The following is an 11,955-nucleotide window of genomic DNA, read 5'->3' as shown; positions in this document are numbered from 1 at the left end:
CTGTTGATGTTTTACTTTCACTGAGTTTAGAAGTTGTACAACGGACCGACAAACAGCATTGATTCAACCACAAGCTTTGAAGGGAAATAAAACACATATAGCGTAACCTTATTGTGGTGTAGAGAGGATGTAGAGAGTTTAACAAAATGGTTGGTGTAACATTTATCACGAGATTCACATTAGGCAAAAAGGTTGCTCTATCATTTTAAAACCAAACCCTTATGCCTCATTCAGAGAATATAATGTTGTGATAATACATATTATGAATTCCTTCATAATAAATTGTTTTATTTACTCTGGTCATCATCAAGAGATTAAATGTATGTATTATTAGGCTAATAAATCCTTCACAGAAATTTGAAAGATAACAATTAATTACATTGTCTAATGGTGGTTATAATCTTAATAACCAAATATTTAAAAATTTCGGAAGGGAATTGCTTATATATATATATTTTTTTTAATATATATATTCGCCTCTTTAATAGTGTTTCAAATACAGCCTATGTGGAATATCTATGCGAATATCTCTCTATTGGGGTATCAAAATGCGCTACGTGTAGGCTACTGAATCGAAAACAAAATAGCCTACGAAAGAAAGTAGGACAGTTCAGTCATTTGAATTACCTGTTGGTTAGGTCGTGACCACATTGATGATTTTCATTTCCGCTTCCCAGAGGGTCCCAATACTGCAGGGGACCAAGACGACAAATCACTTTTACCTCTGTAAAGTGCGCTACAAGACCGCGGCAGCTCCGCGTCATGTTCCCCTATAAATAAACAGCTAATCGTTGAAAAACAGGCTCAAGGCTCTCTCTTCACAACAGGTACGTGCATAATAATTGAAGTAAATTTAAATATTTCAAAAAAGATATTACTTTTAATATGTAAAAAGGAGAATTCGGAAAGTAAAATAAGTACCTGCTAAGTTTTGAATGTTATGGAATGTTGATTTCACTTTTTTTGTATTTTCGCAATTTAAGTTTAGAAAAAGTAGATTAGAAGGTAAAGTTTGATGATGTCTTATAATATCACATATATAATTGTATAATTAAAAAAATTGGCTCCTACACTATCCAAAATTTTAACCAAAGTAAAGTTAAATTTATTTAGGCTTATGCAGTTAATACAATTACAAAACAATTAAAATTACAAAAATGTAATTATTACCCAGCATTTCTGATTAAAAGTCATACAGGGAGAATATAGTGGAATTGAGATCGACAAATTTGAACCAATTTGTCTGAATAAATTAATATTTTAAAAAGTTTGAATTAAAGTTATTAGTTAGGCTTGAATGTAAAAGTTGAACGAAAAAGTTCCAAAAGTTCCAATTTCCCCTGTAATTACTCTTCCACATGTCACAGAATAGAGTGCTTGAGTGTGTGCTTCTGCTTTTTTTTTTTTTCAACTATCAACACCAACCAAAAAAAGAGCTGCTACTGAGAAGCAGAAACCCCACAGCCTCACTCTGCAGTCGGCCGCCGTCGCCTCCGCTCTACAGACGCCATGTCCAGCTCGGGCCTCGTGGACAGCACCACCTCCTCCTCCTGCCCTCCCTCCTCCACCTCCTCCACCACCACCTCCTCCTCCTGCCCTCCCTCCTCCACCACCTCCTCCACCACCTCCTCCTCCTTTGAGAGCAGCGGCGGCGAGGAGGACGGCGTGGGCCCTGCGGTGCGGCTCCTCTACCCCACCACCGCCGCCGCCCGGCCCTCCGCCCTGGCCCCGCGTCTGCTGCGCGTCCCGCCGCGGCCCTACCCCCGGCACACCCACGCCCACGCCCACGCCGCCGCCGCCGCCGCCGCCGCCGCCGCCCCCGCGCACCGCCGGCAGCGGGAGATGACCCCGGCCGAGAAGAAGGACACCAGCTACTGGGACAAGCGGCAGAAGAACAACGAGGCGGCGCGGCGCTCCAGGGAAAAGCGGCGGCTCAACGACCTCATCGTCGAGGGGGAGCTGCTGTCGCTGAGCGACGAGAACGCCAAGCTGAGGGCCGAGGTGCTGGCCCTGCAGTACCACTTCAGCCTGGGCCGGGGGGGCCCGCACCAGGCGCCCGCCGGCCCCGGCCCCGTCCCCGTCCCCGCGGGCCTGTGCCTGGGCCCCGGGCCGCCGCTGGCCCCCTACCACCTCTACCACCCGGTGTCCGCCCTCTTCCAGGGCGGGCGCCTGTGGGGCGCCGGCGGGGGGCGGGACGCGGCCCTCATGCTGGGGGCGGGGCCGCCGCGCGAGACAGCGAGCTACCCTCCGGGCCCCGCGGGCTGGCCGCCCCTGGCTGCAGACGGCGCTCCGGGTCAGGTGTCCGGGGCGGCGCCGGCGCCGCCGCGGGGGTCCCAGGGCGGCTACAAGCAGGAGCTGCTCCCCTTCGCCTGCGCCCCCTCCCCGGGGAAAGGGGAGCCATGCAGGGGCCCCCCCGGACAGGCGGGGGGGGCCAAGAGGTCTGATGCTCCTCCTCCGGCGCCGCAGGGCTCCTCCACGCACCACGTCTCCGCCAGCGCCCTGCTGCCCGGCCTGGCCTTCTCCTCCACCCCCGCCCCCGCCCCCACCCCCACCCCGACCCCCGCCCCCACCTCCACGGCGCGCTCAGAGAGCTGGCTGATGCCCCACCTGCATCACCCGGCCTGGCAGAACCAGCCCATGGTGCCCTGGGGGTCGGGGTACCTCTCCCACCCGGGCCTGTACCCCCGCCTGCCCCTCTACATGGCCCTGGAGTAGTGGGGCGGGGGCGGGGGCGGGGGCGGGGGCGGGGGGGGGGGGGGCGGGGGGGGGGGGGGGGCACCTGCAAGGGAAAGCAGCAGCTGGCTCCAGAACCTTCTGCTCACCAGCCTGATGATAAATGGCATGCATTTGCATGAAACGTGTGGTTTTGATTGTGGTCATACATTAGTCATACATTGTACTCAGACATTTTCCATTTCCATTTTTTCTTTGCTCATGCGTTCAAATAAAAAAAAAAAGGAGGAATTTGTTCCTTTTAATTAAGTCATGATGTTTATCAAAAGCACTGCTTTGTGTGTGTGTTTTTTTTTTAACTTTTAAATGTTTAATCATTTGATAGGCTAATGATATTATGCTAAGGACTATACACAAAGCAAGTAATGTTTAATAGGGCCTATTCGCACACATTTGATACAGAAATAAAACACATTTTTGGTTTATATGACAAGAGCTTGAACTCCTGGCCTTAGTTCTGTGAAAAGAAATGTGCTGGCGGTTTGCGTCCGGCAAACAGTAGCATGCACCACCACCTTAAGCTGGAAGAGCCGCACCTAAACCCGAGCCGTGGTTGGTGGGGATTCCCCGCGTTCAGATCACGGGCTTCCCCGGTCGAAATCCACGCATTATTTTACCGAGCTATTTAATCTGACGTATTAACCTGTTAACATTGCAGCATTGGAAATGTTCATTCGTGTGTTAAAACCCATTAGGTAGGTATAATCTTAATGTCATAGCTGCCGACGCAAATGTCTGCACGAGTTTGTTGGTATTTTAACTACTCGACGAAGATTGGGGGAACGAAATATTTGAAATATTTAAAATATTTGGTCAATTTTAAAAAAATATTTAAATTGGAAATTGGCGTTAATAGGCTAAGGCGTTACGGTCAGCATGTTCAATGAAGTAGGCCTAGCAGTAGCACAAACAGTCCACAGTAAACTTGTTTTATTAACGTATTGCCTATTTATTTTCTAACATTTTAGGAATTTTCTCAACTTTTCGAGAGGGTTACTATGTGATCAGAGACCTACGAAAGAAATTAAAGGTTTTGTCTGCATGTTTGCAGTTTGCATGTACCAAGCGCGACCTCTCAGAAGAAGTGTTCAGTTGCGAAAGTAACCAAACAGGGGCGCTATAACATCACCTAACTGCACCGACTAGAGTGGGCACTGGGCGATGAACCTAAAGCACAGGCACGGTAAAAAAAAACAAAAAACAAAGACAAAAAGACATAAAAAAATAAAATGATGAATGCCTGAATTTATTGTATTTAAAATAAGCGTAAAATGAAATCGTCTCCCCCCGCACATCTTCCTCCACCTAGGTCACATGTGACATCCATGATCTAAGGGGATTGAGATGACGAACCTAACACTAGCCCACTAACCCTAAGCTAATGCTAGGCCTATATAATAATGCTTATTACTGCATAAACTAGTGTCCATTAATGGTTAATTAATGTAGCCTACCCTTATTGTAAAGTGTCACCTGTTTTTGTATCTATTTAGGTAGCATTAACAGCTTGATGGTGTATTCTCCCACTGATCACCTCGTTTTTATTCTGCGTACCTTTTACATGATGATGGTGTGGCTTCCTCGATAATAGCATTATATTAAATGTGTGTTTATGTTTTGATGCTTGTCGAGAATGCTGTTTCTTTGGCCGACAGCGCCTCAGAAAACAACGATGTTGATATGTTTAGCATTAGAGGACATGGGGAGTGGGACTCCCTGTAGGTTGATAGTCTCAAAGCCAAACCGATTTGGTCACTCCAAACGTGTAGATACGGCCATCCCTGAGGTTTAACGCGTGCACCGTGGCACTCTTACGCCCATAGTCGACAAAACCACACTGTCAGATTTCTGCCAATATTCAGATTTAATCGCTGTTTTCTTTCCAAAAATGACAGTTCAGTGGCGTCGTTACCATACAAAGCATGAGATAAAAAAGCCACAGCAAGTGCGTCTAACCACCATCTCCATTTCCTGAGTCAGGACGCGATGGCATCCTGCCACAGGTGTGAGCACGTTGGAACGGCGAGAGGAAGGCAGCGCAGAGTAACGTCCGAGAGGCGGGCGCTCTAGGGTTAGTTTGTCGGTAAAGAAGCACGTATTTGAATGTTCGCTAGTAAAGATGGTCAGTCTCTTTCAATCAGGAAATCAGCTTGGCCTGACCTGCTGCTTCTTCTGTCGTCTGTTTCACGCACACACACACACGCGCGCACACACACACACACACACACACACACACACACACACACACACACACACACACACACACACACACACACACACACACACACACACACACACACACACTCTCACTCTCACTCTCACTCTCACACACACACACACACACACACACACACACACACACACACACACACACACAGGGGCGTAGCACCAAATTCTGGGCCCTATATACAAGAAGTACTAGCAGGCAGCTAGGACGATATAGCCATTTTGTAATGCAATGACGTCTGCGGCAAACCAGCCTATATGCCATAGGTTATTATTTATCATGTAGCCTAATAACGGCTTAGTATTAATTTAATATTAGGTTGCTTTAAATCAGTACCCTGCTGTTGCAATATTAGCCTAACGTACACTTTATTTATCCTTTAACCTAATAACCAAGGCCTCATCATTTGAAAGTGTAGCTGATTGTCTGATCTTTTCTGACCTTTCTTAGAAAATAAGTTAGTCAGAACCTGACTTCCTCCATTTTGTGAGCCAGACTTCAATTTATTCAACTGTGGCTGTGACACATCGCCGCATGACATTTTGTTGTGTTATTAAACTATTTGAGCAACAATCAAAAAATACCAAAATAAATACTATTTATTTTTTTTCAAATTTCCCATGGTGGGCCCCCCCTCTGCCTTGGGCCCCCCCAAGCCTGTCCCACTTACACCCGCAGTCCGTCGGCCCTGCACACACACACACACACACACACACACACACACACACACACACACACACACACACACACACACACACACACACACACACACACACACACAAAATAATAACAGTATGAGAGCTTTATCTATTTTACAATATTCAATCTATAGTCTTGTTATATTTTAGAGTACTTTGCTATGCTTTTATAGCCATAATGGAAACACACCTAAAACGAGACTAAGAAACTAATGCGGTCATCTAAGGGCTAGTCAATGATGTGTCTGAGACTGCTACTGCGGTTACACAACGTATCAAGTTTGATTTGGAAAGTGGAGATGGTGTTATATAGATGTATAATCAAGATACGCTGGGTGTGAACGTATTGCTCCATGTTAGACAGGTAGGCCTATGCCTGAGAGGAGCCGCAGACAGATTTGATAAAGTAGAGGAGATAAAACACAGCAAAACTCAGAGCAGAGGTTTCATGACTCATTGATTATGTAACCTGGGCAGGGGAGGACATGACTGGATCAACTGGATTGGAATTTTGAACATTCAATATCAGTCATTTAACTGGTATCGGTTGTTATATGGTGTGTGTGTATATATATATATATACTGTATATATTTGTATATGTGCTTTTATAAAGGTCACAGATGTTTTAAGGTTGTGCTTGAGAATGGACAATTAGCTGCAAGCAATGGTACTCATTTAAAAAGGCCAATGCTCATTTTAAATAAAGTCATTGCCCATGAGCCCAGGCTTAAAGGTTAAGTCTACTAACATATTAAACATTAATAGTTTATGCAGAATCCAAACCCAAATACCGCAGTCGATCCTTTATGTTGTATTTCTCTCATTTTAGAAAAAGTTGGTGTTGAAGAAGCTTATCAAGCCATCTTACAGAAGTGAAACTGGTTTTCGTATTCACGCCATGCTTTGCGGAACTTCAGTGGCATGGGCCTGAGAAAATGGTTTTTCTCAAGGATTGAAAGGAAATATCTATAAATAAAGTAGTGAATGTAATTTGCATTCTTTTTGGTTATTTGAAAGTAGGACTTAATTGTATACACTGTATATACAGAGTCAAATACCACAACATAATCTCACGTATACAGGTGAAAGTGTAGTACTCACTAATTGTACGCATACTTATGACTCTGATAAAGAGTCTAGATTGCCTCATTGTCACCCTGGTTTCATAGCAGTCAACATGTTGCTCTGCCATTTCCTAAAAATTATAATCCAACATGATAGAATTAACTGCACACAGTTACAGGATACGATGCCCCATGAATAACAAGACCAGACAAATGAATCAACAAGCAAATATTCACCCAGAGACTATACTCAACATTCATATGTCAGTCATAAAGACGATGGAGCCAGATGTAAGTATATCGAGTACAAATGACAGTAGAAACAGACTGCTGGTTGATTCGTGTTACATGCTTTATAAATAGTGTGCTTCTTCTTTATACGTATACAAAATGATACAATACAAAATAGTCTAGGATGTTCCTCAAACACAATGGTTTTCATATTGTACAGAATCAGCAGGACGTCAAACAATGACAATTCACATTGATCACATTTCTAAAATGTGGACAAAAAGCATATTTTTACCCATTTGTTTTAATCGGTTGAATTAAACCTTAACACAAAGCATAACTGAGGTCACACCAAATGGGGATTCGTCCAAACTGCCAAAGAGGATTTGCAACTATAATTAGTTGAACATATTGAACATAGGGATGGTTTAGAAAGGGTTAAAGAAATATTTTTGACTCAAAATTGTTCTTTTCTTGATTGGTATTGTGCTGGTGTCACCCGTCAGGCAGGTGAAATAAATATGTAATATAACTATACAATTTGCAGCCAGCAGAGAGCAGCACCGCTCAACTAACAGAACCAACTGCTGAACCATTTTAGTCATCCCCTTTCGAAAATGCTCTCGATCATGATTTAATCATAGATTTGAAATGATTTATTTCAAGTGTGGTCATTATTTATTCTAAATGGATATGATATAAGGTTAGATGAAGGGCCAGTTGAAAAATTACTTTAGGCAATTCTTTCCTCCTCCACCTATTTAACCCATCTGTCCGTTAGGCCTACATGTAAATATAAAGTTGTGCTTTAGAAAAAAAAGTCGACCATTATTTCCAAACCAATTATTTATGTTTTCGTGCCCTGTGAAACCACTCATTGCAGTCTGGCTTTCAAAAAAATGGCTCAATCACCTCCAGCGAACCTTGTGGTCGTTCTCGTGGCCTCTGAGGAACACATACGGAGCAGATAAAAAAATGAAAGAATACTTTGACTTCCCTCCCCGCTGGTCAGTCCAGCCCACCCCTGAACGGACACGGTCCCAAAGAGTGAAACGAAACAGGCGTGATTCACTTGATGTGCGCTCAGGGGTGGGGCATCATTCAACACAACGCATGTCCAACGGCAAGCCATCTAATGGGGTGATACATCGGTGCGACTGCTGCTCCTTGAATATCAATATAGAAATATTTAGATATCAAAAAAATAAAATGAAACAGTAATCGGAATTACGGTAGAACAGCAGCTTTGATAAGTCACAGGACGCTACTAGTATTATTATTAACAACCACGTTTTGTTTCATGTCAAGCAAGACAAATATATAATACATTTTATTTATATCCTAACCAAACCAATCAACTCTCCGACTCTTGTTGCAACTGAGGCTACGTCAAGTTTATAAAATCGAGAATTGTGCACCGGAATCGCTCCACTGTTACACGTGTTTAGCTTAGAGATTGATTTAGTTATGAATACGTTTAGAAATCAATGATAGTGCTCTGCCATTGGGAATCATTATATCATACAGTGCTCTGCATGGTCAGTTTGGCAGTGTTGTGCAGAGACAGAGCGTCTGCGGCCGTAGATCCAGTCCTCAAGGTGACTGATCTACACTGTGCAGCAGAAACACACCGCCAAAGTCTCCTTTAATACCCCCGTCGACGCCTGGTACTACTCCTGTACAAATTAAAGTCTTGTGAAAAGAGTAAAACAAAGAATAAACTGATTCAAGCGCTCGTTTCAGGATTGGCAAGTCCTTGACGTCCGCTGATCAGTGTGTCTGTCCTGATCATCATAGGTTATGAGTATCAGATAACAGTTGAACCACTGCTGTCAGGACTACTGAGGGCAGAGGAGGGAGGGGTCACCTGTGGGAGACCCAGCCCCCGGTGAGGAGGGACAGCGAGGCAGACAGAGCTGTTCAGCCAATGGCGGCAGGGCGGTGGCCTTGTGTTGTTTGGTGGTGTAACAGTCTATCCGGAATCTTCAGACATCTTTTTTTTTATCAACTTGTGTTGTATTGTTTGTTTTTACCAAAAGTGGTCTTCACAGCATGGTCTGGGTCGCCATACACAAGAGTTTGTATTAAATATCACAGAGTGCGATGTGTCTCGTTTAAAATGGACAAATTCCCCCGCTGCTGACAGGCTTTTAAAATAACATCACATTGTTAATCAAAGTCCCAGGAAGACGGGGACCTTTTCACAATCCTTCCCATGATCCATTATTCCCATCGTCAGCACAACAAAAACAGCACATGGGAATCCACTGGAAAAGAGAATCCCGGTGACCTCAGATCATCTTCATGTTGAACTTCCTTGCCCCTCCTTGCCCCCCGCTGGCCGCCGGCCCGTCCACCTTCCGGAACGAGTATTCGACGGAGAAATTGTTCTTGTGCTGTCCTCTCCCCCGACTCCACACGAACAGCAGGATGAAACAGAAGAGCACCACACCGAGAAACATGATGCAGCCCATCGCCGTGGAGATGAGGATGGTCTTGAGGTCCAGGGTGAACTTCAGGAACACCCTGGTGTCGTTGAGGTTGGTGTCGTTCAGGTCCCCGGCGTAGTACGTGCGGTTCGCCATCAGGGCGGCGTCCAGCGGCAGTCCGCTCACCGTGAGCGTTGCGAAGTAGGTGTCGTTGCCCCCGGCGTTGCTGGCAATGCAGATGTAGGTCCCGCTGTCGGTCACCTGGGCGTAGCGGATCTCCAGCGTGCCGTCCGGCAGCACCGTCAGGCGGCCGGCGCTCTTGGTGGTGATGCGTCGCCGCTGGGGGGAGATCCAGAACACCACCGGCTTGGGCTCGCCCTCCGCCTGGCACAGGAAGGACACCACCTGGCCCTCGCGCGCCGTGATCTGCTGCAGCCTGCGGTTGCGGATCTTCGGCTTCTGACAGGTGAAGTGGTCGAAGAGAGCCGAGTCGGAGAACGCGTCCAGGGCCCGGCCCTGCACCTCCACGGGCGTGGCGCACGCGGGGGCGGCCCCGTCGAAGCGGAGGGTCTTCCTGCGCTGGAGGATCCAGAGCAGACGGCAGTCGCACGCCAGAGGGTTCCCGTCCAGACGCAGCGTCTCCAGGGCGTTGACCGACTGGAAGGCGCCCTCCTCCAACGTCGCCAGGCCGTTGGCGGACAGGTTGAGCAGGCTGATCTGCCGCAGCCCGCCCAGCGCGTACGACTGCACCGTCACCAGGTTGGCGCCCACCATGTGGAGCTCCTTGAGCCGCCCCAAGTCCCGCAGAGCCCAGGACTCGAGGACGGTGATGGGGTTGTAGGAGAGGTTCAGGCTGGTGAGGTGGGCCAGGGTGCGGAGGGCCGAGGTGGGCACGGAGGTGAGGTTGGTGTGAGTGATGGAGAGCCAGGACAGGTTAAGGCCCTGCAGGCTGTGGGGGGAGAGGTACTCCAGAAGGGGCCAGTGGTCGATCTCCAGACCCCTCAGGCCTCCCAGTTTGCGGAAGTTCTGGTCCTCCAGAGCGGCGATGCTGAGGTAGCGGAGCCGCAGGGTCACCAGGCCCCGGAGGTACGACAGCGACTGGCTGGAGATGGACGTCAGGTTGCACCTCTCGATGGTCAGCTCCCGGAGCCCCACCAGACCCAGGAAGGCCTTGTTGGAGATGTAGACCAGGTCGTTGTCCCCCACCTCCAGCCTCCTCAGGCTCCTCAGGTCCTGGAAGGTGAAGTCCAGGAGGATGACGATCTTGTTGCCGCTCAGGTCCAGCGAGGTGAGGTTCCCCAGGCGGGCGAAGCTCCCCGTGGGGATCAGCTTCAGCTGGTTCCCCCTCAGAGACAGCGAGCGCAGGCTCTGGAGGCCGGCGAAGGCGTTGGGCTCCAGCACGCTGATGGCGTTCCCGCTCAGGTCCAGCGCCTCCAGGCGGAGGTAAGGGAGCAGGTCGCCCTGCTCCACCCAGCGCAGTCTGTTCTCGCTCAGGTCCAGCACCTTGGTGTCCGCGGAGATGCCGTCGGGCAGGGCAGAGAGGCGCTTTCCCTGGCAGGACACGGACTTGAGTTTGGACGAGCACTCGCAGCGCTGGGGGCATCCCTGAGCGTGGACGGACGACGCCGTCACCATCTGCAGGAGGAGCCAGTGGAGCAGGAGGCAGCGCGACTGTTGTCCCAGGCACGTTGCCATGGCGCCCCCTCCGCTGCCACCAGCACCGCCGCTCTGTCGCACCTAGCTGCACCTCTCTGGGGACGGATCACCGGGCCAGACACCTGAGAGAGAGAGAGAGAGAGAGAGAGACAGAGAGAGAGAGAGAGAGAGAGAGAGACAGAGAGAGAGACAGAGACAGAGAGAGAGAGACAGAGAGAGAGAGACAGAGAGAGAGAGAGACAGAGAGAGAGAGACAGAGAGAGAGAGACAGAGAGAGAGAGAGAGAGAGAGAGAGAGAGACAGAGACAGAGAGGGAGAAAAAATGGATGATGGCATGTTAGAATAATTGAGAAAAAATGAATGGAGATGGGTATAAAGTCTGTGTGCGTGTGCATGTGCGTGAATGAGTGTAAGGGGGCTGACACTGAGAGGGCGTGAACAAAGTTAAAGCAACTCAATTCCAATTCAGCAGCTGCGATCAAGCGATCCTAATTGAGTGGAATTTCAATTACAGACTGATTACCCTGGCCCACAAGTGTAATCAAACCCAGAGCCCTCCTCAAGGACTGGGTCTGCATTCACCGACTTCAACAGGAGGGTTCTGAATGAGCGCTCCACCTCTTTTGAATCCTTATAATAGTATCTTTATTCCTTTACTATACCGCACTAGAACTCTTTTACAAACACATTGTAAGAGCCTTGTGAAACCCTACTCTGTAAGGGTGTGTCTGGCATGCGGCCATTTTCTGTTAACAAATGTTTTCAAGATAGTTTCACTGGAATTCTTTGCTATAAAATCGAGACAACAGAGAAGCGTGGCAATCCCACACCGAGGAGCGCCTTCCGGGCAGACCGTCACATCGGGACCTAAACAAACACAGGGTAGGCTTCGTATTTTAAGTCAACAAAAAGCTCA

General features: G+C 47.9%; 1 protein-coding gene across 1 annotated transcript; it reads right to left on the bottom strand.

Moving 5' to 3' along the window:
• Positions 1 to 9,245: 9,245 nt before the first annotated feature.
• Positions 9,246 to 11,078, bottom strand: lingo3a (leucine rich repeat and Ig domain containing 3a; the record flags this gene model as incomplete). The annotated part of the gene is made up of 1 exon (XM_084472537.1): positions 9,246 to 11,078. The coding sequence occupies one exon, from the start codon at positions 11,076 to 11,078 to the stop codon at positions 9,246 to 9,248; it is 1,833 nt and encodes a 610-aa protein (XP_084328663.1).
• Between the last annotated feature and the right edge of the window lie 877 nt (positions 11,079 to 11,955).

Source organism: Micromesistius poutassou, assembly GCF_964030765.1.
Source record: "Micromesistius poutassou genome assembly, chromosome: 9".
In the NCBI taxonomy this organism is placed as follows: domain Eukaryota; kingdom Metazoa; phylum Chordata; class Actinopteri; order Gadiformes; family Gadidae; genus Micromesistius; species Micromesistius poutassou.
This window is presented reverse-complemented; position numbering and strand designations above follow the sequence as displayed.